Source organism: Coloeus monedula (assembly GCF_965178545.1).
Source record: "Coloeus monedula genome assembly, chromosome: 4".
NCBI lineage: Eukaryota > Metazoa > Chordata > Aves > Passeriformes > Corvidae > Coloeus > Coloeus monedula.
In genome coordinates this window covers 47,366,189-47,392,813 of record NC_138784.1, presented here as the reverse complement: position 1 = coordinate 47,392,813, position 26,625 = coordinate 47,366,189, and the positions used below count along the sequence as shown (strand labels likewise).

Below are 26,625 nucleotides of genomic sequence, written 5' to 3'. Positions count from 1 at the left end.
TAGGTACATCTAGTATTTGCATTATGCATTATTTCAATAGAGCTGTTTATAGCATCTCTAAGTCCTGTCATTTTACTGATTGTACTGAACTAATTTCTGGTTGTTCAGTTTTCTTGCCCGTACTGTGAGTTGGTTTTGCTCCAAGTACGTTAATTACTTTCCATAACTAGAAAGACTTATTTTAAAGGGCTAACAATAAAAAGTACAGGGCTTCTGCATAATACATTATATTGGGAGAAGTCTGTGAACCTTTTTTTTTCTACTCACTGTCCTTTTGTCTATTCATAATGAGTCTGGTTTTGACTAATTGTATTTTTATTGTCTTTAGTGGCATATCGAAGAGATGAAATGTGGTCTGAAGGGCGATATGACTATGAAAGAGTTCCAAGAGAACGTCTCCCACCAAGGATTCATGGTGATGTAAGTGTGTAGTAAGCACTGTATCTGTAGCATAATAACACTATACTATACCTTTATACAATGACTTGTACCATAAGGGCTGGATTTATCTACCTCTGTAAGTTCCTAGGATACCCCAAATTCTTTTTTTTTCCCATTCTTTGAAGCCAACAATCTAGCACATAAATCTGCACAGAAATAACAGGATGCCTGCAGAATTAAGTCTTGGTTTCTTTTTTTTAAATTTTCAAATCTGTTGAAACAGTTTTAGAATATTTGTATTTTGATAAACTGATTTTTTGGTGTAATTCTTTTTGTTATTAAATGCAGGATTTTTAATGACTTCTGGAGAACAAAAGGCCATACTATGTTATATTTTTTCACAATCTTTTCTTTTTATGTTACTATTTCTTTTATGTAATTTGAGGTGGTAAAGGAACGTCTTTCATAATTGTTCTTGTCACCAACACAGTTTTTTGTTATGATGGTTAAAGTATAGGAGGAGATATGTATAATAAGTGTTGAAAGTACATCTTTGCTAAAGTTGTGCTTTGGAGCCCTGTGAGGGAAACACTTTACAAGAGGATTGTCAACAGAAATCTACTCTGTAGGTATGGAGTGTTCTGTGGTATGTTATGTATGTATGTTACACATGTAAAAGCAGATGCAGAAGCTGTGCTTGCTGTGCTATAGAGTAACTTTAGAATGCTTTTAGGAAATCTCTGTCTCACAGAGTTGGATAATTTTTTTTTCTCCCTTGTCTGAAGTCTCTAGCAAAGAAATAAAACAGGTTGTAGCTTTTTCTTTGAAGGTATTACAGAAATAGAATTTTAAGAATACTTTTTGATATTTCTATTTACATCCTGTGCCATGTGCTTTTGGCAAAATAAAATTTCAGGTACCGGTGCCTCTTATCTCACTTTCCTTTTACTTATTGTAAATGTTGAAATAATAGCATAGCTGATTTAGCATATGTTCTGGGTTCCCTCTGTTGCATTTTCAGCTTGTCTCTTCGGAAGCTTACCAATGTTGGTAAGTTACCAATGTAACTTGGTAACTCATTACAGAGGCTTCTCTATTGAGGAGTTTATTAGTGTTTGGCTGCTCTGTGATGTTTTTAACTCTTTTTACAGGCAGCAACATTCTGCATTTTCAGCAAGTAGTAAATCAGATTGATTTTCACAGGGCATTTATCTACCTCCTTCTCCAAAATACTTAATCAAGACAGGACAAGAGGAAAGGCAGAATATATTTTCACAGGTTTTTTTTTTTTAAGTTGTTTGACTGACTGAAGCATTGCCAATTTAATTTAACCATCGCATCAGTGACATTTCTAAATTCTTTCAGGCTGCCCAGGGAACAATGTGTGAATAGGCATTATGAAAATTTACTTTACAGTCTAAAAGATACACTCCTTTTGATGCAAGAGTTAACTACATAGTTCAATGCTAGCTTTGTATTACATGTGTTTGGAACTGGGGTTGAAGGGAGTAGCAGAATACACTCATGACAATTATTACTATCCATCTGTACCAAAACAACACCCCCAGTAGCTGGGAAAACCAAGATAGGGTATCTCTCTGCCATACTGACAGATGGATATGGAGTTCCTTCTCATACAGCTCTGCAGATTCAAGATAGTTGGAAAGTACTTTCTGTCCTTGTAAGCCTGTGCCATTGTATTTGTGTCCACATGTAGAAGTCTGACTTAATTTTGACTAGACAAGTGAAATGGAATTCATTTGTTCAGTCTATTAATGTGCTTAGTGTTTGCCGATAGGTTAGTATGTTGGAAATGAGATGTGCCAATGATACAGAATGACATATTTTTTGTCTGAAGAGAGCAAGAGATGTGTCCTCATCTAAACTGGGTGCTAATTATATGCCAAGTATAGAGTGTAGTAGAAACATATGCTTTCAGATACTGATAAAGAACACAACTGGATACACATTAAGCTTTCATGTAACTGTTCTATGTGTCAGGATAGTTGTGTGCTGGGGTCTTCTGGGTGAGGTTAAAACATGGAACAGTTTTATTTAAGCCTCACAGCACATCTTTGTAGGACACCAAACTAAGAAAAAAAAAATTAGATGTGGAGGATGTTCAGTGAGGTAAGAGTAGATCAAGCGATGTGACTGTCTATGTAGTCTCCACTTTGCACCAGTATGGCTGGAGGCTGGCTTTGGATTGCCCTCTAGTCAGAACTAATCAGAAACTAACTTTTTTTTTTTTTTCCTTGCATGGCAATATTTAGCAGTTTGTGAATGTAATGTATTTTTCTGCAAAAACTCTCTGTGCATTAGATTGTGACTTCTTACTGTTAAAAAAATAGCTTGAGTGTCTTCCCCCCCCCTCCCACCAAATTGCACATGCTAGCTCAAGTCTCTGCATTTGTAACTTTTATGTGAGGCCCATTAAAAAATGTTTTGCTAAAGGAAGAAGATTTAAAATACAAAATCTTCAATTAATGTTTTCATTTGCTTTTTATTTGCAGTTGACTTACATAAAACTTAATTCTAGAAAATTGAATTTGTGTCTTTTGCTGCTGTGCAATTTGTACTTAATAAACAAAGAATTTCTTTAATTGGCAAATGGTGTATGATAGGTTATTTGGAGGAAATAAATTAATTTTATGTTCTAGCAAAAAGCTGCCTGAAACTTGCACTGAAAGAAAAACCAAGTGTGTTAAAATTCTGTCACGTCAATCCTCAGATCAGCTACTGCCTTGTAGTCAGTGTGTGCTTATCTATTCAGATTATGAAGCAAGGTCTGTCTTAACTACAGTCTCTGCAGTGTGGAGGATGTTAAGGACATAAGGAAAATAGTTAGTATTTTCAAATGGGCTCTTTGTTTTATAGGCATTGCGAGTGTAACTTTCTTTGTTGCATTCTAAAGATAATGTAAAAGTCTGAGAAGTACACATAGCTAACCGATGCTCAGAAAGTAGCTGATGCTACTGCTATAAACTTTCAAAAGAAAATTAAACAATGTTGAAAGTTTTTCCTCTGTAATTAAACTTGTAATGCCTGAGGATTGAATATGTGGTGTCCAATTAGATTTAATAAGTTATTCCACTGTCAGACTGGCATGACTTTTAATGTTTGCTGTTTCCCTGTGCAATTTCTTCTTTTAAGTCCCATATTTAGGAATAACTTGGTTTTACTTTTGTTTATTCATTACGGATATTCAGCTGTTAAAAGCAATGTGATTTTGTTTGTTTTGTGGTTTAGAGTGATTACCATAGAATAGTAAACATTGTGCCCAAGAAGCCACCACTGCTGGAGAGGCCGGGGGACGGGAATTACAGTCGCTATGACGATTATGGTCACGCTGAGTACAGAGACTATGACGAGGGTCGCAGCTTTGCCCATGACCGAAGAAGTGGCCCTCCTCACCGAGGTGTACGTAAGGTGATTCTTCTCATGTGTTTATGATGTTTATTTTCCCATTAATGCTTGAATACCAGGTGATTAAAATACTGGAAAGGTCATCATTGTTGCCCCCTGCAACCTAGCTCTTTGAAATTCTGTAATTTCAAGGTGTTGATCGTAATTTATATTTCAAAGAGGAAATTCTTCTTCAAGTCAGAGCATATATATGGTTTGGAAACTTCTGTAGTTTTTGTGTTTTGTATGACATTGCAAATTTGCTCTCTTCAATATTGACAGAGGAAGAAAATAAAAGTAATGGGATACAGTAATAAATTGAGAAGATGCTTGCTGTGGGGGTTAATTTCTTTTTAGCTCATTAAAGGCTTTGGTTTTGCATTAATTGAGTACCATTTGGCAGCAAAATACACCTGATATCTGATGTTGAGATACACGTCACACAGTTGTTTTGCATGTATGTTTTGCAGGATGAATCAGGATACAGATGGGCAAGGGATGATCATCCTACAAGACCTGAATACAGGTATTTTTTGATGCTAGTAGTGCCATGCATAGGCTGTAAATATTTAGGGCATTTTACTTTGTTATCAAAACAGTTGGTAGAGCAGGCCAGTGAAATAACAGGGAAAGGACATCTGTTGAAGTAAAAGACAATAGTGGAAAAATGTTTTTTAGTTGTATTGTTTGAAATAGAAATTAAAGAAATTATATGACATGAAAGTCTCTATTTTAGTATTTGTTTAGTAAAGGAAAGGAGGCATAATGATAACATCTTTAGGATGGTAACCTGGAAGTGTAAGTAATTTAATGCATCTCTGATCAGTCACAATTTTTACATGATTTCAGAGAATTCTTTGGTCTGTTATTTGATTCTGTGGCTGCAGTATGTTGGGGCCACAATATAACAATGCCTGTGCCATTTTAAAGGTTGGTGGAATAGATAATGGGATTGTGAAGTTCACCACAGCCTTGTTCTGAGCTCCCTGTTTTCTTAGCTGAACTGAAGAATATGTATTTCCATCATATGTTATGTTAATTTCTGTGAACCCTTCTTAGTCTGTGCCTCAGGTTCCCATTTATGAAATCTAAGGACTACTAGTAAATCATAGGGCTGTAATATACATATGCCTGCAATGATGTTTTATATGGGATTATTTGAATTAGCAAATAAAGTGCACAGGATAGTGTTACACTCAAAATTTATGGACAAGGATGAAAGTCACCTTAAATATTTAGACAAGAATTGATTTGTTAGTATAGCTGAAGTATTAGCAGTCTGATTTAAGAATGTCATCTGATGGCTGTGCTTGTATATGCCCCATCCTGTGTTTCCACTTCCTGAGATACCTATTATACCAGGCCTGTATTTGTAGATACTGCGTTGTGGTGTTAGTCGTTATATCATAGAATAACTCCTTATTAGTGCTATGTGTTTCAAACTATGGTTGTACCATACCAAGATCAACAAAAGTAAACCAAGTTAGCTATAGACACCTGGTCAGTTAGAAAAATAGCTGTTAAACCAGCAGCAAGTTAAAAAAAAAGACTGCAAGCAGGTCAGGAAAAGCTCAGACAGAGCAAGCCTGACAAGCTTGCTCAAAGCCTTGGTCTTGTGGTGTTGCAAACTCAATATGAAGCTCTGTTGGTAGCAATATCCATACAGGGCCACAGAGTTGCAGTAGATATCTATTCCATTGCATGGGATGATTTAGACCTGACATAGATGGGTTATTCTATAACACCACCATAAAAGAAATCCTTCATGTATCGTAAGGGTCTGTGTGCAATAGACTTTCAGAATTGCATTCTTGGGGCTAGAAGCAATAATAAAGGGTTTTAAAAAGGAGTGTTTGATAAAAACTTGGGTAAAAATTCTTTCATCTTCTCAATTTAGAAGAATCAGAGTTGTTTAAAGCTGAGGAAAAAACCAAAAAGGCTGAGAAGAGTGAGTTAGTGTCAGGCAATTTATTGTACACAGAACAAGAGTGGCACCCAGTGGTCAAAAATATGGTCTTAAATGCATCCTGATTTCTTCCTTTCGAAATGTAAGGTTAAAATGTCAACTCATTTTGTTGAAGGCTTTATAAGTGTGTTGTATGGTATAAGATAGTCCTATCTGAGTCTTTATTATATACTTCAGACTATCTAACTGTTACACAACTGCAGTAATGCTATGGAAGAACTTCATAAAGATCTATGGTTCAAATACTTTTGCAACTGAATGAAACCCTACTGATTTATTATATAAATACAGTAAATCTTGAAAGCAAAGTCTTGTGATCATACTGCTAAATGTTTGTCGTGTTCCTTAATCCTTAATTACGATTTTTTGCATATTGCCCACTATTGAGCAATGTAGTGGATCTCAAGGAGGAAATCGAAGTACATTTCTTGGTATATGTTGTCTCCTGTGGTGAAAATGCTAATTACTTGCTATTTCAAAGACATTTGCTTCACAAAACATGATATTAAAAAGTTATTTTATGTAAAAATGCCTTTGCTTTGGTTATGCTTAGAATTATTTTAGTAAGTTCTTTGGAGTATATATAATTTTTTTTGTTTGAAGAAATAGGAGGACGTTTAAGATTATTTTAACGAGAAGGATTTTTTTAAAAAATTGCATGGAACATGGCTAAAGCATAGTTAGAAGTTAGACAGTCAGGAGACTTGTATGGTTGACATTACTTGAGATTCTCCCAAAGTAAAATGCTGCTTATCTGCAATATCAAGTGTCTTTAAATGAGTCCTGTGTGCAGTTTTGGGCACCACAATATGAGAAAAATATTAATCTATTAGAAAGTGTACAAAGGAGGGCAACATAGATGGTGTAGAGACTTGAGGAGAAGCATTATGAGGAGCAGCTGAGGTCACTTGGTCTGTTGAGCCTGGACGAGACTGAGGGGAGACCTCATGGCAGTTACAACTTCCTCTTGAGGGGAAGAGGAGGGGCAGGCACTGATCTCTGCTCTGTGGTGCCCAGTGACAGGCCCCAAGGGAATGGCCTGAAGCTGTGTCAGGGGAGGTTTAGGTTGGATATTAGGAAATGGTTCTTCCCCCAGAGGGTGGTTGGGCACTGGCACAGGCTCCCCAGGGAAGTGGTCACAGCACCAAGCCTGACAGAGTTCAAGAAGTGTTTGGACAATGCTCTCAGGCACATGGTGTGACTCTTGGGGATGGCCCTGTGCAGGGCCCGGAGCTGGACTTCAGTGATCCTTGTTGGGTCCCTTCCAACTCCTCGTGTTCTATGATTCTGTAATCTCTTAAACTTTGCTGTTGAAGAAACCAGCAGTTAGGGATTTTTTGTATTTTTTTTCCTGTGGTTTCTTTGGTGGTATTTTGTTGGGGTTTTTTTAAGCTTCTCGCCTTTTTCTTAACAATAGGACATGTTTGCTTACTTAGCATTTGTAGAGCTGTGGCTTCATCTGTGATGTGTCTACTGACTAGCAGCAGTTCTCCATGAGTGACAAGAGGATTCCTGAGGTTCTACCACTTAGCTTACTGTCTTTTTTTTCTTGCCTTCCTCCTTATAGGGTTATGCTCCAGTTTCCAAGTGGCTGTTATTTATGGTAGACATTATCATGTCTAGCACTGAGTGGAGCATTACTATTCCTTCTCCTATTTTCTGGACCACATGCCCTGTTTTATACAACGTTTAGGGAACAGCTGTCGTCCTGACCATGACTTCTTTATGGCAATGATACATGTTTTATATGTAAAAAATGTGGATGTGCAGGGCATAGATTTCAGAATGAGTTCCTAGCTCTTTCCTTTTGTTACCTAAGGAATTCTAAGCTCTAGGAACTGATGTGAATTTTGTTTTAGCTTGATTTGAAGTGCCTCTTGGTTCAAGTGTAGTTGACATATATGAAGAATTGTACATCATAGTTGGGAGAAAATTTTCTGCACACATTAAGGCAATTTTAATGTCTTGATTGCTGATGCTATGAGGATTGTGAGACTTAGCAATTGAAAGGAGTAGAGATCAATTAAGATGTGACTTTGTACATTTATCTTGTACTGATGTTGATTGCTTCTGGAGTTGTGTTAGTGCTTGTCTTCAGCAATATATTAAGCTCATTTATGCAAAGCATTCATGCATATCAGATTTTTTAAAAAGTTGCAGGGAACTATGCTATTATATGTAGAAGGATTCTAGTTTTGCAGTACTTCTCTGTGGGCCTCATAGCAATGGATTTTGCATCCAAGTTCATTTTTATAAGGTCAGATGAACTTTTCAGCGTGAAATGCTTTAGAAGTTTGTTAGCTGCTGTTCACTTTAGTCATGCCCAATTTTAATCCTTTTGAGTGCACAGAGCATTACTTCATTCTTTTTTTTCACCAACCAAACTGAGTTTGCAAGATGGGAAATATACGAAACTTGGCAACTTAAGATGGGTAAGACTCATCTTCAAAGAGAAATTACAAAATGACGCACTTGTAAATCCCAGCTACACATGCATTAAATTTGATCCTTTGAATTATCTGAGGCCCAGATTTTTGTAAAATAAGGATTGCCATATTTGTAGAATAAATAAGAAGTAGACTCCTGAGAAGTGGCTTACATAGGACATTTTTAATATCTCCTTTTCGGCTGTATATATGAATGATTTTTCCTTTGTTAAGAAAGAAACTTATTGCTACTATTGTGTTGTTTTGTTTATTGTTTGTTGGTTGGGTTTTTCTCCCATGTTCTAAGTGAAGTAGGAAATAGTCTTAGTAGTCCAGTCTTTAATACTAATACATTTGTACATAAAAAACCAGATCAACTTATTTCCTGGAGTGCTTAGGAAATATTTTGCAATAAATGGAAATACTGAAGTAATTTCGGTGCTAGAAATGAGAGAAGACTGTCTGGTAGAATATGGAAACTTAATGGTAAACAGTTTGTGATCTGTGAACAACTGAGGTTCATCAGGCAGTTCTGTGTTTTGTTTTGGAAGTATTTAAAATCAATGGCTTATTGTCTTTCCTCTGAAAAATTTTATGTGGTTTTCTGAATATTAAACTTGCAATTACCACTTTAGGGTGGTAAAACATAATATACCTTGGTTTTTGCAGATGCATACACCTTCACAGTGAGAATGTTTACTGAAGACCATAGAGAAAACTGGTTGCAAGTGGGGGATGGAAGCCCAGCAATTGTGGCTTTTTGATCTCTGCTTGAACTACCCTTCCATTTAGTGATTAACCCCTTGTAAGTGCACAGAGTGATGACAGGATGTTGTAGAGGTGTGGTCTGAAGGTTGTACATTGAGAAGAAAATTCTTCTTTGGTAAGAATGGTTATTTTAAATGGAAATGTTTGATGAGAGAGTCTCCAGATGGAAGTGAAGGGTCACTGACTCTTCTCTCAGTAAAGCAGCATTTCATATTGGGAGTTCAGATGTGTCATAGGCCAAGGCAGTTACCTTTACATTGTCACCTTTGAATTACGGGGGGTGGGTTGTTTCTTGGGGTTTTTTTCTCCTCCCTATATGTATTCTTTGATTAACGAAATAGTGAACCTGTTTAAATATTATGCTGTTTTAAAGCAGTGTATTATATTGTGGGAGGCCTTTAGGCTTTGGATTTAAACTTTCCTGTAATGTAAACTGATCTATGTCTTGCTTATAGAAGATAAACTTAGCCAAAGGGATTTGAGACGGTGCTATAAATGTACATAAGTCCACTGTTTTGTTGCAATATTTGACAGCTCTTAAGGGACACCATACAAGAACCTCATTCTTTATTAGAAAAAACATGTGTGGAGGGAAAAAAATATGGCAGTCACCCAAAGAAAATGGTCTTGCTTTTGACAGAGATTGATAAGCAGCGTTGTAATCATACTCATTAGCACATGCCTTTTTCTTTTAATAAATAAATAAAATCTCTGCCTGAACATTGAACCTCTCAGGTATTCACATGGCTGAGTAGAGTAGCTTGTTTATTCATATACAAAATTGCAGTTTCCATATAATAGAGCATTGTGGTAGATTCGTTATACCTGTCTACAACTCCAGGCAAGGACTTGTCTGTTGAAATCTGTTGCTCAGAAAACCCATTGTGTTAAGCTGCTAGCTAAATTAGTTTATCTTGGCTTATGATATTTTGGAGGGTGGAGGGAGAAAATTAGAACCTTTTGGAACAAGATAATAGGTAATATACAACTTAAAAGTTGTTTCTGGTTTACACGAAATATTTAATGACTTCACATTCAGTTCATGTCTTATGCAGCAGTCTTATTGATTCAGTAATTTCTACATTTTCTTTAAGAACTGTTTTCTGCTCCACTGGCTCTAGCTCTTTTGTGTTTGGGGCAACCAATTTGTTTGCAAACTGAGATTTGTATTTCATAATTTGACTGTCATTACTCAGAGTTAAATATGTCTGATTGTATGCCAGCACTTTGGGTTCTGTAGGTCTATAAGTTTTTATTTTGAATGGATTTTAAGAACTCAAATCTTCTCATGCAGATACCACGTAGCATTTTAAAAATGCCCTGTACTGAAGACTGAGTGAGGAACTGTCCACTGTTGCAGGTCAATTGAAAGTATAAAAGTTTCAGTTTGGACAAGTCTGGTTTTATTGCTGTGATGAATCTTTTTTCTATTTAACTTAGAACCCAGAGACTATCTATGTGAACACTGCCTGTTTTCTTACTAGGACTTTTGTGTCAAACTGAGTTTCTGCTGCATATGGCTCTGTGTCCACATATGTAGAATTATGCTAGAAACTTCATTCAAAGCGAGACTGCTGTCATTCCACTTCTGAAATGTTTGCATTTGAGAATGGGGAGAAAAGGAGAGATTGGTAGACAGGGTTTCAACTGCAGTATTTTTTTGCCCCCATCCTATAATGTAAAACTATGGGGAGGAGGTAGAAATTCCTCTTATTTTCAGCTGGGATTTTTTTTTACATGTTTTAGCTAATTGTGTGGCTAAATTGGAAGGTGAATGTTGCTTTCACTGGCAGCTAGTTTTAGTTGCTGAGAGATTAATATTTTAAATATTTTTCTTTGCATAGCAGTTGACTGTTACATTTATTGAAGGCTGTTTTATTTTCTTTGCAAAATTTATCCATCCAGTTCTAAAAAACAAGTTTGCTTTCAGAAATTGCTTACTGATAGTTTTGTTCCTTTTAGAAGATCTTGTAGAATTCTAATTGGTTATGCAGTTTCCATCTCAGGATGAGAGAAAAGAGTTTAAACTATCAAATTAGCAGAACTTCCCATGACCTGATTCTTTTTTTCTGCTGAGCTTGTAAATAAACAGCCTCATACAATAGAGCTGGCCTGTTATATGAAATGTGGAATGGTTCTAAATCCTGGCTTTAACTTCTCTAAAAGCCCTAAGAGAAAATTGGGTGAGCTGGTTTTGGAAAGCATAATTACAGTAGGTATTTTCAGTCTGATTCTCTGTGTATGGTATTTTTTATACTTTGTTCCTTATAAGTGTTTCAGTTGTATTTAAATACAGTTTCTCTGCTGTGGCTCTGAGGCATTGAGAAAGGATAAAGACAGATATTTATGAACTTCGCAAAGAACATTTTTATATTCTTAAAAATCGTTGTTGAGTAAGGAATGCTAGGTAGTAAATTGACTTGTATTTATTTGACAAAATTACAGTAAACACACCAAATTTGGTGAAAAATACAAACCCCAGAAGTTCTCATCATGTCAGTTCTCAGCAACTATCTTGTTTATTTGACTTGCCTTTGATCCAGAGCTGTGTTGCCTTTTAAGGATTTGTGGCTTTTTGTGTGTACAACTGTTTCCCACTGTAGTTTTTGTAAGGTTTTAAATTGTCATATAGAATTGATACCATCATTGTATTTGTTAACAGGGGCTATTGCATGAGAACTGTTTACTACAGGTGTTATGATATACCTATAAGGGAAAATTCAGTAGTTGGTGCAAACTCAGTTAAATTTTGTAATAACACTGATTTGTTGTTTAAACCTAAGACACATCTTGGGAAAATTTTGATTTTTTTCTAATATATGCTGTTTACATAATGCTAATAAACTGTAAGGAGCTCCTCTGTTTACAATGTATGATAGGGTAACGTGCCTAAAGATAAGATGATGTACCTTTACATTGGAAGATCTTGGCTAACACATCTCTTAAAGGAAGTCTTTAAAGCAAGTCTTAAAGCAAGCTCGCCTGGTCCAGTCTTATAGCTAACACTGTAGATGGTATCAAACCTGCAGGTTAATGCTGGATTGGGAGATAATGAGGCAAACTCCCTTGGGTAGCACTTGATTATTCTGGAAAAGTTTCTTGACAACTTTGTTGAAAAACAGCTAGCTACTGAGAGACAGTGGGGGAGGGAAAGAGAAGGGAGTCTCCCTTCGAGTCCTGACAACTTCTGTTAAGATGGCATCTAACTAAATCATCTTAATGAAAGCCAATGAATTGGACTGATGAATGTAGTCATGGCTTTCTCATGTTGAGGACTTTGACATAATTTCCCGTAGGAAGGTAAATTCTTCTTCAGCTGTTAGGTTTCAAGGACTTGTTTGTTATCTTTTGAATATACGAAACATTTTAAATTCAGTTCCCATTGAGAGAGGGTGGGAATATTAGGATACAGGAGAGGAGAGGAAAAAGTTTAGTGTTACTGATAGTTTAGGCATCCTTTTGTTAAGCATTTTGCTTCAAAGAGAAAATTCTTGGTGTGCCATTTCCATCTACTTTTGTGTTTAGGGTGTTATGATCTACATCTGAGGAAAAGTTCATCAATAAAGCAATTCCGTGATCTCATGCTATTGGTATTACTTTTAAAAGATGATGCTATTTTTGCATGGTAGCAAATTATTCTCAGTGTTAGTCCTGACATCAGTTTATGATATATATTTGCATAACCTTAAAGGTTCTTTCCTTTGTATATGAAACTCTATAGAACTTGTTTATGAGCTGACAAGAAATGCTTTTGTCTAAGTGAAACTGTGTGTGTCATTACACACAACAGGGTTGGGTCAGCCAGCTGTGGGAATGTCTTTCTCTTCTGAAGTCTGACTTCTAACAGTCGGATGTGTTAAATTAAGTTGTGTCTTATCTAGCCTAGTATGCCTAATTATTTTTGAAAATGATGCTTGAGAGCATGATTATGAAATTTGGAAGTAAAATGGAAAAAATATTTTAATGTGTTGACTTATGGAATAATTAAAAGGTTTGAGTTGGAAGGTACCTTAAAAGGTCATCTAGCCAACTCCCTGCCATAAGCAGGGACATCTTCAAGTAGATTGGGTTGCTCAGAGCCCCATCCAGCCTGACCCTGAATGTTTTTCCAGGGATGGGTTATTTATCACCTCTCTGGGCAACCTGTTCCAGTGTTTTAGCATCCTCATCATAAACATTTTTTGGCAGAGCCTTTTCTTCTCCAGACTGAATACCACCAACTCTGGCAGCCTTTCCTCATAGATGTGCTCCATCCCACTTGATAATTTGTGTTGCCCTCCTTTGTACCTGGTTGAACTGTCCATCCATGTCTTTCCAGGACTTCAGAGCTGGGTGCAGTGTACCAGGTGGGATCTCATCAGAGTAGAGTAGATGGGCAAACTAATTTAGGTTTTTTTAGTAGGCTCAATATGCATTCTACCATTTTTATCTTGTTAGATGCATTTTTTTGAAGCATTTTGTAGAAGGATTATCTAAGTAAGGTGAAAAATTATGTTAACAGAGGAGATTGAAGTACAAAGCAATGAATTGCCTTCTTTAAAACCTCTTTTCAGCTGCTGTCAGTATTGTAATACTTTCTAAAACTTGTCTCCGTTAAACAGCATTCTGTTTTAAAATTTATCTTTGAATTTACATTTCTTGCTCACAGCTGGTCAGTGTTGCTAGATATGTATGTCTGTTATTTTTAGGGAAAAAAAGGAGTATTACTGCTTTGAGTCTTGCTGATTCTAACTTCAACTGCTCTAGAATTCTCTCAAGGAACCTGTTTTATTTATTGTAATTAATTCAAAGTCACGAGTGTGGTAAAGAGACTGATTTTCCTACAGTAACAATATATTTCCACAGCAGTTTTAACTACCTGAGCACGTGCCATTGCTGTCCTTCCCCTCTCCTGGTTCTGTTTCAGGTGTTTGTACATTTCATGTAGTTGGTTCTGTGTGCTAACCCACCACAATGAATTAAATAATTGTCTGCCAGTTTGGTTGCCTGAGAGAAAATATCAGTGCCAGGTTAGGCACGGAATAGGAGTATGAATCCAAGGAAGGTTGCAAAGTTCAGGATTGCAGCAGCACCAGTTTCCATCAGTAAGAGCTGTCATGGAGCTCCAAAGTTAACTGTTATTAAATCACTGAAAGAACTGAAGGCGTACAAGAGCTGCAAAAGAATTTTTAATGAGGAATTTTCCCAAGCAGCATACCTTGCTTCTGTGTTAAATATGTTAAAGCAAGTGATATTTATAATATATAGGAAATGGCCTGCAAAAAGAGGCAACAGATATTAATGTTTATTATAGAGACTGTAAACTGTAGTCAAAGTGAAGGGAAAAAGCAAACTGGAAAATAAAAAAGATAAAGCTACATGGCTGAATAATTTCTAAGAGGAAATGTCTCTCTTAACTTTCTGATTTTGAACAAACTATATACCTGACAGGGAGGAATGAGATCACATAAAGAAAAATCCCATTATGTACAATGGATTTTTTGCTTCATATATGTAGAATGTCTTTTATATTGAGAAATCCAGAAGCAGAGGTAGTAGTGTGCTGACTTTCATTGAAATTTGCCATACAGAAGTCCATACAACTATTACAATGCTTAGAGGCATATAAGCAAGTGAAACTTACTTGACCTAATTGCTTCAAATCTCACTTTAATTTAAGACTAAAACCACAGAGATCTGTGAAGCATTTCTCTAATATAGAGAAAAATGGAGTGTTTTTCTGATTTATAGATCTCATTAAGGGATTTGGAAATAGAAAAAAGTAAATACAGTAAGGGTATTGTCTGTCAGTATTACTGACATAAAGTATTACTGCTTGCAAACCTGTTCCACAACTTGTTCTTTCCTTTTGCAGCTTTTTATTGATAGTGTTAGAAAGTCAACCACAAGAGTTGATCAAATCAGCATATCCTAGTACAGAGCACTACTTGTTGCATTCTTTTAAGTGTCAATGAACTAATGGCGTTCTGCAGCACAATGATGAAAAGTCTAAGTGCTCCTCCAGCAGATATTTCATGGTTTCTGGGTTCTTCTATGGAAGGATTTTAGAGATAGCTTTTGGAGAAAGAGTAATAGCTTGCCGAACATAAAATTCCCTTATGTCCCTAAAACAAAGTTCAAAAAGATTTCTTTCTGGGGCTTACATTAAATTGTTTGGCATGTACTAAGTGTGAAGTAAAAATCAAAGTAAACTCAAAGCCCCCAAATAAAAGATGCTTTTGTGGGTACCAATGTGCTTTGGTACCTCAGGGAAATGTTTTAAAACTCTTTCCTGTGTGCTGGTCTCTGTGCCTGAGGCAGGATGGCAGTAAAAGTGCAAGCACCTACTTAGAAATCTCTGTCCTTTAGAACTTTGTCTAGAAGCTAAAAAGATGACCAGTTTCTCCGGTCTGTTAGGGCATTAGGGGAAAAAAAAAAGCGTGCAGAGTACCATATTGTGCTTCCAGGCTTTTTTCCAATTTTTAAGGTTATATTGAGGTAGAAGATTTCCATTGTTTCCATTTTGAATTAAGTCTGTTTAGGACTTGATTTAGTTGCTACTGTATAGTCATAAAATGGGAGAGGTTTATTCCCTGAACTAGTTGTCTGAAATGCTTTACTCTTCTGAGGTGATAGGCTGTTCAAAGTGCAGTTGTAAATGTTGTAGCTGTTTATAGAAATTGAAACTTGGTCCAACACTTTAAGCAAATACTCCCTGTGGAACTTAAAACCTATGTTTTATTTTCTGTTTTAGGGAAATTGGGGGGTATTCATAAGCCCGTGTTTTTATAAAGAAGAAAAACCAATATCACATGCATTTAAATGCAGCTGTTTTGTCTAATTTGATCTTAATTTGTCTAAATAACATATTTTGTCTTTGTTCTGCAAAGAGTTTTCTGAAGCTGTTGGCTCTTAATTATTTGGTACTTAAATCTGTGTTTTTCTGGACTCCTTGTTACTTGTTTCTCTGTCCTTTTCTGTATGATTGACCATATTTTCTCCCTGTCAGATAATAGAGAGTTTTAGTTTAAATATGCTTTTATTGTCTGGGCTTATCTTGCAGCAAGTCTAATAGTACATTATCAATGACAGTAAAAAGGAGGAGGGTACTCTTTACTAAGGAGAAAGAGCAATGCAGTGGGATTTCCAGTGCAGTTGAAGTGCACAGCTTTACTATTCAATTAAAGGACATAGAGGCATTTATTTCTCTTTAATGTTGCTATAATATTCAGATTGTCTTATTTTTTATTCTCTGACCTGTCATGACATCCCGAGGTGGTGGAAGGGAGAGAGGAGTTGTGTAGCTTTCATACTGAGTGAAGTGGACAAGTGGCATCAGCATGGGGATTGGTGTTTGCTTATGGTAACTTCAGTAGTACTGCATGCAGCATAAAAATCATGAAACATTTATTTATTTTCAAATTTTTTTGGTACATTTGGTATTTCTAGGTACCCTTTTCTGCTTGAAACAGTGTTTCACAATGCCTGTTTCCTTTTGCCTTCATGCAAAAAGCTCTTACTAAGATGACACTGGCTGGTCCTAATTATGTTAATTTCCTTTAGAGCAAAATGCAGATATCACAAGTGCTCCAGTTACTTGCTTAGTCACAAAATGTTGAAAACCAGTTGTCAGTAAGAAATCCTGTTGTCATTTTAAATGTTCAAATTAAAGCCATTGGAACCAGGTGCAATTTCTTCTATCTACAATGGTGTAATTCACTGTATTATTTTAGCTTATTGATAAATCTGCATAACGGTCTTTGGACAATAACAAGAGATTTACTATAATCTCCAAAGCAGAACCTGAGTAAGTTGTTGGTTTGTTGCACAACTGTGTACTGTGTACTTTGGAAACAAATGGAATGAGGTCTGGGAGAGAGGTGGCTGGAATCTTGCACCACCTACATATACTTTGAAGATGTTAAAAGTGGAGGTGTTCTTGCCTCTTCTTTTAGAGGCTGGGGGTGTTGTATATTTTATTAAATATTTTCTACATAATATGATTCATGTTGGTAGCTCTTGAAATGTCCTGAAAAAGCAGGCAAAATGATTTTTTATTTTAGCTTCCTCCCCCTTGTCTCTGCATTGTGAGACAGAAAAAGTATATTCAGTTAAGGATTCAGTTTAGATCTTGTCTGTTTTATCTCTTTGCACTGAAGTCTGGTGTTGTAGAAACTATTTATAACTTCTTCAATTTATTTATAAAACTGTGAGAGTTATTTCTAGGCAAGGTTAGCAATTAAGTGCAAGTCTGTAAATGGAGTGTTTAATCCCTTTGGCAATAGCAGTAATCTTTCTCAGATGGAAGGGATCACAAAAACATCTCTGATGACTTTTTTATCTCGGTTATAGACAGTACTCACCTGTGAATTACTGGAAGACCCTCCTGTTTCTGTTTCACAGCAGTATGCTGTTTTGCTGTCAGTCTTCAGCTCAGTGTCAAAAGTGATGTCCACTATGGCTGGACCATAATGTAGATTAATGTTCTAGCTGAAAAGATGAATGTATTGGGACATAGAAGTCCCAGAGAATAGTGAGCACGAAGTATTGTAGGCTGTTTCCCAGTAGCACAAATTCAATGAGAGTTATCTAACAGTACTTTACTCTTACAGTAAAGCTTTTTCCTTTATTGCGTGTGATGTGCTTCATGTACCCAAGTTCCTCTCTATTCCCAGGCATTTCTCTTCTAGGAAGTGATTTAATTTTACGTGTAAGTACTCTTAAGATATAAAACTGACACAGTGGTTTGTGTTAATCTTTGTTTCACAGAGCTTAAGCTATACCACTGTGTTGTTTCTGATCCATAGGCAACTGAAAATCTCCCCGGTGTTGTATTCCCTCGGTTTTCTGCTGTGCAGAGTGTCATACTTTTGTCTATTCTGTAGTTGTGTTTTATCCTTGAGGAAACTGGAACTGATGGTGAACTGAAATAGCTGTCAGGCTTGTGCTCTTCCCCTAGCTGCCCTTGGTGAATGGTATATCACAGTATGGCTCTTTTTGTAACATTTCAGAAGCTCATCCAAGACTGTCAGCTTTAGTGAGAACTTAATGGTCAAGTTTCATCAAGGTTAACAGTGATACTGCTTCCTGTTGCAATGCTGCTGAGAGAATAAAATTGTGCTTTCAGGATTAAGTGTGAATTATGAATACACAATATAAAGATTTGAGGGATGTTATATAAAAGGGATTAATTCTGTATTTGTTGTTAAGGGTAGTAGCTCTATTTTAAAGTTACAGCTGAGCACAAATTTTTGCATCTCTATTAGATATTGTCCCTGCTCAATAAACCTTTTGAGTATGTGTTGGAATCTGAAGCATGTGCTTAACTGCTTTGCTGAATTGGGGCCTTCATTACCAAATTGCAGGTGTATGTTCACTTAAGTATTTAAGGAAAAAAATAACTGTAAAACAATACTTACTTTGTTCTGTTCAGTGTGTTACATTAATGGAAAACATCAGAAATGCTGTGCTGTTGCTATGCTGTCTGAAACAGATTCAATATAGTTAATGACTTGAATGTTCTGTATGAGATATGGTCCAATTAAGAATTAACATGGAGTGATGAAATGAAAATGCAAAAATTGAAAGTGAGATTCTATTTTATGGTGCTTAATATTATTGTAGAATAAGGCTTTCAAATGTTTTCCTGTTTAAAAGTGTGTTTCAATTATGTTTTTTTTCTAATTCTTACATGGATATTAGAGCATTTATTATATGTGTGCAATAGCTGGGGCTCTGTAAGCATTTCCATAATAAAGTTCTCTGTATACGAGGGTTTAATAATGTGGTCATAAAAGTGTGTTTTACACATAAAAGTGGTGTATTGGTCTGCCAGAAGGCTTGTGCTTTAAAAATAAATAACATTATTTAAAGAGAGATTAAGAAGGAAATGGAAGGAAAAGTGGGCTCTACCTAACTCATTCTTGATAAATATTTGATCAATATGTATAAATAACCCCCCACTTAGCTAGAAGAAGCAGTTCAATGCTGAGCTAATCTAGTATCTTCAAGCCTGGACTTAGACTTCATGTCTGTTGCTACATAAAATGTTCATACATGTAATGAAGATGTGCTTTCCATGCAAAAAGTAAATCTGCACTGTGTAAAACACAACTGTGTCACAGGGTTCTTGTTTTGTGGTGCTACCTTTGTAGCTTCCATAGCCCAAGAAACCTTTGGCACACTGAAATCCTTTGGTATCTGTCACAAATATGGGCCTGTACCATGCTGTAGGAATTGTACATCTTTTCTTCCTCTCCACCAACATAAAATTAGCTATAGCTACATTGTGCTAGATGAGACCACCAGATTTTTGTGAGGCATTCCCCTGTTTAAAACACTGGACTCTGATGAGAAATAGGAGAGAAGATACATTCTGATTTACTAGAAGTGCTATTAAATCTTGGAGATTTTTGTGGAGAAGCTGAGAAGTACTTGCTACTCTTGCCAATGTGACCAAGGCAAAAGTGACAAGTCTAGACTCAGTTGGCTCATGTGTTCTTTAGCTCTGAGATTCTTTAGGACAAGTTTGAAATGATACTAGGGGTTTTTTTTTACCCTTACACGTACATGTACATTAATACAATTTACAAATAACCAACACATTTGAGCCATGGTCTGGAGTAACAGCATTTAAATTTAGTAGAAAGTTTGGATGTTTATTAGATTATGGTTTTTAAATCAGTTGGGTCTGTGACATTTTACATTAAAGTTCAAAATTAATATAGTGTGTTGTGAGAAATATATTTAGGAGATATAACTCTTCATATTTTCATTCAAGATTTGACCTTGGGTGGATTAATAGGCATGAGAATAGATATTCTGCATATTTCTTGTTGTCTTTGCTGGATATAAGCTGAAATCCCTCAGTGATATTTTGTGTAGCAAGGTGTGTGAAATCAAATGAGGGATATAGTCCCTTGAAAGTAAGAGAAAAACATAGCTGAAAAATGCCAAATAGTGTAAGCAGTATTTTCATATGCATTTTTAGCTATTGTAAATTAAGGCTTAATTTCCAGAGTAAGTGTACTGAATCTGGAAAAAAATTGTGAGAGTTGTCATTTCTTCAATGTCTTTTTCTTACATTTTAGCTGTATTATCAAGAGACAGAAAGGAATTGGTTTCTAGCAATGAAGTAGCTCAATGAAATCTGAAAAAATTACCTTTTTCTCTTTGTCTTTCTTTTTACTTTTTTTATTTGTTTTTCATTCATTGCCTAGTACTGTTAACAACACGGAATATTTTGGATATATTCTGCATGTGACAGCTAACCTATTTGTATTTACCAGGCACAAAATGTTGCCATTGTATATATGCTGTTCCATAAACTTTGGGAGGATAACCAAGTTACTTTTATTTTTCTGTTGTCTTCCAAGGGACGTCAGAGATGGCTTCCGAAGAAGAAGCTTCTATTCTTCTCATTATGTGAGAGATCGATCCCCTCATAAGAGGGACTCTCCGTTCTTCAGGGAATCGCCAGGGAGCCGAAGGGATTCTCCGCACAGCAGATCTGGCTCTAGCGTCAGCAGCAGGAGCTACTCTCCTGAAAGAAGCAAAGCCTATCCTTTCCACCAGCATAGCAGAAGTATGTCATCTTTACATAAAAGAAATATTTCTTCTCAGCAAGGTAATGCCGCATTAATGATGCGAACTGGTTAGTGAGGTGAAACTATAAAAGCCTTTTTTCCATACATGCTCTTTTTTACAGTGGGAAAAGCTGACATTTTGTACCGTCTATGTGTTGTCTGCTCTGGTTGTTTCATTGTACTCTCTGTTCCCTTAGGTATTTCATGTGGGAGATTGTAGGTTTTATTTTGGTATCAGGTCTAGACTGACTGTAGGAGTTTCAGCTGCACAGCTTTTTCTAGTATTTTATGTTCTTTTTAGCATCAACTCCTGTTACTTCTTTATGTGCTTCCTTGGATTCCCTGACAAGAAACTTTGCTTCATCTACAGCAGATGAAGACATTTCTTCCTGCAACTAGGAATAAATAGGGATTAAAAAAATGGAGAAACGAAAGAACATATTGCTACTTGTTGCATTTTCTACAAATTTTACTAGGCTTTTAAAACTGATTGTTTCTTAGCAATTACATTTCAGTGTCAAAACCGCTCAGATCTTGCTCTCCTCAAAGAAATGTGAAGCGTATCTGAGTTTAGTCCATTCTGATATTAAAATCTTAGCTCCTAATGTTTCCCAGAAGTCTAATGAATCATCTGTTTTGAAAATATTTGAGTTTTTCGTATTTAAATAATTTTGGGGGAAAAAAAAAAGAAATTGCTTTTTTTAATGTGCTACAATCTTAGCCACTCTGTTTGTACAGCTTATGTAAATTAATCCGATTTAATTTCCCTTTCTGCAAATGCTTTCTAGTGAACTATGCAAACCTACTGTTCATTTTGGCAGCTTTTTAAAAAGTAATTAGATTTTTTTTTTTAACTCACTGAGAGGCTCATTGTGTTTCCAGAGTGACACTGAGCCATTATGTAGCACATCTTGCCAAAAAAGATCTTTGTAGTTTAGTTAACATCACTTAAATATTGAGGAATCATTTCACTCCTTGCTGAGTACAGATGGTCTTTCTATTTGGGCATTACAGTGCTTTTAAAATTTTGTAGCAATACTCAGTGAACATAAATTCCTCTAAGTGTAGGAGAGGAAGAAAAAAATAAGATAGTTAATTTTCTGTAAGTCTTGTAGGTGTGCAGCTTGTAATTACTGGGGACAACAGAACAGTGTTGTGAGAAACCATACAAAATTTTGGAATGTTTGATGGCGTTTTACAATTTTGAGCTGACTTAGATCATACATGTCTATAGTATATTGTTAGAATTACTCAGACAATAGTGGAGGTAGTGATGTAGAAGCAGATATATTCGCAAACCAGAAAAGATGCTGATCAAGAGAGAAGCTTACATTTAGGTCTATGGTTTTTGATATTTTCTCCTGTTTGTAGGGTTAAATACCTTTCACAATCACCTTTAGATCAGTTTTAAGAGACCAGGTGGGTTGTGAACTGGACTACTTTTTTATTCCTTTCCCTGGAAAAGAGGACTACTAAAATGACTGAATTACTAAAATGACTACTTTAGATGACTGAATTAAAATACCTATTTGCAAGGTATAAATGGTTTAAATAATACTTTTAGAATAATTTTTGAATGCAATTTGCCTTAGGTAAGCTCATGTATTGCATATTTAAAAGGAACATCAAGGGGTATATCTCATATATGTCAGCAGTACATTTTAGTGGGTACTTAAGTGGATTTACAACATGCAGAGTATATACTATTTCATGTGGAATTTGCAATATGGCATCTTTCTAAAATACTATAATGCTGTTTAAAGTCATGCTGTCTGAATTGGTTTGGCCACATGACTTCCACTGAAGAAGGAATATCCCATGCTCTCCAGCCCTTCATACATGAGGATAAATACAGAATTTAAACAAAGAAAACTGCAGGGACGTGAAGAAGCTTGATAAAGGGAGGGAAGGGGCTAATGGAAAGGACAAGCATTCATCTGTGATGGGAGAGCACGGAGAGAAGCAGGATGGTGCTCCTTCATGGGACCAGGCAGTTAGGGGTCAGTAGAGTAGAGTAGGTGTCAGCAGAGTCAGTAGGGGTCATCCTGAGGAGATACAAGAAAGCAAGTAGTGGTGCTTTGAGAGTGTTGTGTTTAGTTTTACGGGTAGGGCTTTGGGGCTCAAAATAGCCACACGCATTCTGAAAATAAATGGCCTAATGTCTTCAAATTAAATGGTGTTTTTTCTCTTTGCTTAACTTTGAATAATTGTCTGCCACTTGTATTAGCTCATTTCATCTGTTCAGGTGCAAACATATAATCCATTCAATTGAGGTAATCTTTAAAGAATCCAGTCTGACAAAGGAGGCATGTGGGAGGCAGAGTTGGAGTAGTCCTTAAATTTAAAAGGAGGTGGCTAATCTATGGGGCTGAAAAGCAGGTATCACAGGAGCAAAACTTACGTTACTTAGTGGTGACAAGGGAGATGTTCTGTGCTTTGGGGAGTGTGACAGAATAAAAACATGGTTATTTCTATCTTCTTGATTTTAGTTTTGACAGATACTTTTTATTTGTAGGAGCTTTTTTACTTATCATAGCTTTCCCATTTACTATTTTCTGTTTAAAAGCTTTTTTTTTTCCCATCAAAGGTCTATTTCTTTTGTTTTATGTCTACCAGAAATTCTTAAATAAGGCTGATTACTATGTTTTTTACTAGGATCTTAATTTAGCATAGTCTTCAAATTGAGGTTTAAAGTGCAATTTGGAATGTTTGATTTTGCCAGAGTAACATTCCCACCTCTTTTCATTAGCATTTTTGAAAGACCCATCAGTAGCTGTGAAAATTTTTGCATGGATTAGTAACATTACAGCAGAAACTCACTTGCCACCAACAGTGTGCATAGACGAGCAGGTTTTGATGTTTGCTTTGCATTAAGCCTACACTATATATATATGTTATAAAAATGTGGTGAAAGAGTAGAAGACCTACCTTTCACATACCTCTTAAGCATTTCGTGTTGTTAAAGGCATGCATTTTGCATAGACTTTTACCTGCATTTTTGTGTAAGTATTTTAAAATGCACCACACAATACAGTATTTTGTGGTATTGAATAAAAAAGGAAAACAGCTCAGCTCTTTAGAGTGAGATGTCATGTCTGCTCTTTGTTTTGATTTGTTAAATTAAAGCCGTATTTAAAGCCATAATGAGCAATCACATTTATAATTCTACTAAAATAATTTCTATCCCAATTTTCATAAGTATTTGATAGACTTTTTAATTAATCCCTTTATCAATTGTATTGATGAAGATTTAATAGAAGCCAAGGTAAGTTTACATTGTATTTTATTTGTGAACAGTCAACTGTTTCCCAGTGAGTGTGAAGAATCTGGTTGATTTAGGCTTACTGTTTGCTTTTTGTACTTACCTTTTGCAGATCCCTTAGATGTAATCTGTGGGCCCCAGCTTGAAAACTGGTAGTTTACACTGCAACCAGTTCTGTTACTGTGGGCTGCCTGTAACTGGTCTGTGGCAAGACTATGCACAGAATGTGATTAGCACTGTGAATTCGATTTGGCATTTTGCCAATTTTAACTTTTATAGGCAAGACACTGATCTGACAAAGAGCACCTACTCTGTGGCTGATACAAAACAGGACTATTTCCCATGGCAGGTCTTCTCAACATACTGTGGCCTGCTAAACCAGTTCATGCACTACCTGGTTTCCTTGAGTGATTGACTGGTGTCTAATATTTCAACTGTTTACATTATTGCAGGAATATTAAAAAGTGAAACCACATCATCTTGTGGAATCATACTTTCAGTTAATGATGGGAAAAAGGACAGTGGGTTTTCTTAAATGCGTGAAATGACACAGCTATATCTCTTCTCTCCTTGGGAAGAGAAAAAATTGTTACCAATATTTATCAGATGATGGAGTTGTAGATATTATAGAATCATAGAATCTTTAAGATTGGAAAAGACCTCCAAGATCAAGTGCAACCTTTGACCAAACACCACCCTGTCAACTAGACCATGGCACTAAATGCAATGTCCAGTCATTTCTTGAACACCTCCAGGGACAAGGATTCCACCACCTCACTGGGCAGCCTGTTCCAAAGCTAAACCACTCTTTCAGTGAAAAGATTCTTCCTGATACCAGCCTGAACCTTCCCTGGCACAGCTTGAGGCCATTTTCTTTTGCCCTGTCACTAGTTGCCTGGGAGAAAAGTCCGACTCCCATCTTGCTCCAGCTCCCTGTCAGGTAGTTGTTGAGGGCAATAAGGTTTGTGTCTGACTTGAGAAAATTTCACTGCAATTTTTCTAAGCAAGTAAGCATGTTTGCAACATACATCTTTAATTTCACAGCCATTAATTTTTTTCTTAATTGTAGGTAAAGAGAGGACAGTTCAATCACTGAAAACATCAAGAGATGCATCACCTTCAGGGTCCACAGCAATACCTTCATCAAAGGTGAATTTTCTTTTTGAATATTTCACACCATGGTTTTAGATTGTTCATTGTTGGATTTTTTTCCTCAGTTGGAAGGAGATACTGTATGTACCTATAAAAGTGCATATTCCTTACGATATTCCTTCCTGGTGCTTATAACAGGACTAGGACTTGGTCTTAGAACTGTATCATTGTGAGTGTGTTAGTATTACCCACTCACTTTGACACAGACACACTTGCCATGTTATTCAATGACTGATTGTTGTGACAAAACTATGACTCACTGGAAGTGCCCCCTGGATGAAATTAAGGGGCTGGCTGGGGGTTTAAGATCCATTAAAATGAATAGAAGAGGAATAGGACTCGGTCTTAGAATTCTGTGTCATTGTGAGTATGTTAGTATTACCACTCATTTTGACACAGACACACCTGCCATGTTATTCAATGGGGAAAAAAACAGACTTTGGTTGTGCTATGTCATTCTAAGTACTTATCCCTTATACATCTCTTTTAGAACTGCTGTGCCAGCTGATTGCCATTGTCCTTAGGGGGGGAGGCAAGTGATGTATTTTCAGTGATGTAAATAGGGAAACCAAGATAAAAGCTGTTATGCTTTTATCAGTTACGCTGATTTGGTTCCTAAAATATGCTTCATAATTAGTTCACTTATTTGGCTTACAGTCTCAGCACAATGCAGCTTAATGCCAAATCCTTACTTAATACACACCTTTGAGAACAAGGCAGCATTGCAAAATCTCTTGCTCTTGTGTTAATATGTAGTGTGAGCTTGAACTCTGTATTCTCTAAGTGTTCTGCTTTCTTCTTCAGTCAGGTCTGATCTATGCTGTATTGGTTTTTTGCCATCAGTTTGCAAGTATCTGCTGGCAGTGGATAGTTGCTTGATATAGGCTATGCAAAATGAAACTTTGTTTGATGAAAGTCATTTCACCAGACAGCATAAATATTTATTGGTATGCATCAGCTGCAGAAATAGAAATACTTCCATGACCATTTATTGGTTTTTCTCTTGAGTCCCCAAATCTGCTTGTAATGTACTGCCCTGTGTCAGTGGAACCTGTTGGAGTTAGCCTTCTGGTTGGAATTGCACTGAGCAGTTAAGTTACCTAAGTGCTTCACTGACTCAGAAGTAGTGACAGAAAAAGTCTTGGCAAAATACGAACATCTCCAGAGCCAGAGTCTTAAAATTACTAAGGCTTGAGAAATTAGTTATATGCTATATATTAGAGATTAAAGGAGATGATTTTCAATGCTCTTAAGTTATAATTCAGCTTTGAAATTCTTACGAAGGTATGTTTCCATAGCAATTCCTCTTTTCACTGCAGTATCAATTTGCAAATCTGAAAAGGTATTCTTATCTACCTTATAATTATTTTTTGCATATTCAGGCATGTGAATTAATACATGTTGATGTTACCTGATCTTAGCCACGTGTTTGTCTATGGCATGAAATCTTCTGTGTTTTTCTTTAATAGCTGTATGGACTGTAAGCCTTGGAGGATGTATCCAACATAGTTAGAGTGAAAGGCAGATGTGTGAGACAGGGGAAGCTTCTGAGCAGTGATAGGCTTTTGCTTTTCTATGTTATTCATGAGATTAAAAAAATACCAAAAGAAGTGACTTCTATTTTGAGTCAGAGAGTGGGGAAGGGGGGCAGTTAAGGTTTTTTATGAGATATATTAGGTTGGTTGCTTCTTGCATGTTTGC

At 36.3% G+C, this 26,625-nt stretch overlaps 1 protein-coding gene across 5 annotated transcripts in view; it reads left to right on the top strand.

Moving 5' to 3' along the window:
* The window catches only part of PPHLN1 (periphilin 1), a 64,146-nt gene that overhangs the window by 5,076 nt on the left and 32,445 nt on the right, over positions 1-26,625 (top strand). For 3 of the 5 annotated variants that reach the window (XM_082279548.1, XM_082279550.1, XM_082279547.1), the window contains exons 3-7: positions 329-420; positions 3,631-3,810; positions 4,257-4,312; positions 20,301-20,551; positions 24,842-24,921. In XM_082279548.1, coding sequence (XP_082135674.1) covers positions 329-420; positions 3,631-3,810; positions 4,257-4,312; positions 20,301-20,551; positions 24,842-24,921 — 659 coding nt within the window. The remainder of the gene's footprint in view (positions 1-328; positions 421-3,630; positions 3,811-4,256; positions 4,313-20,300; positions 20,552-24,841; positions 24,922-26,625) is intronic. The other 2 variants (XM_082279551.1, XM_082279549.1) reach the window with 1 other exon arrangement.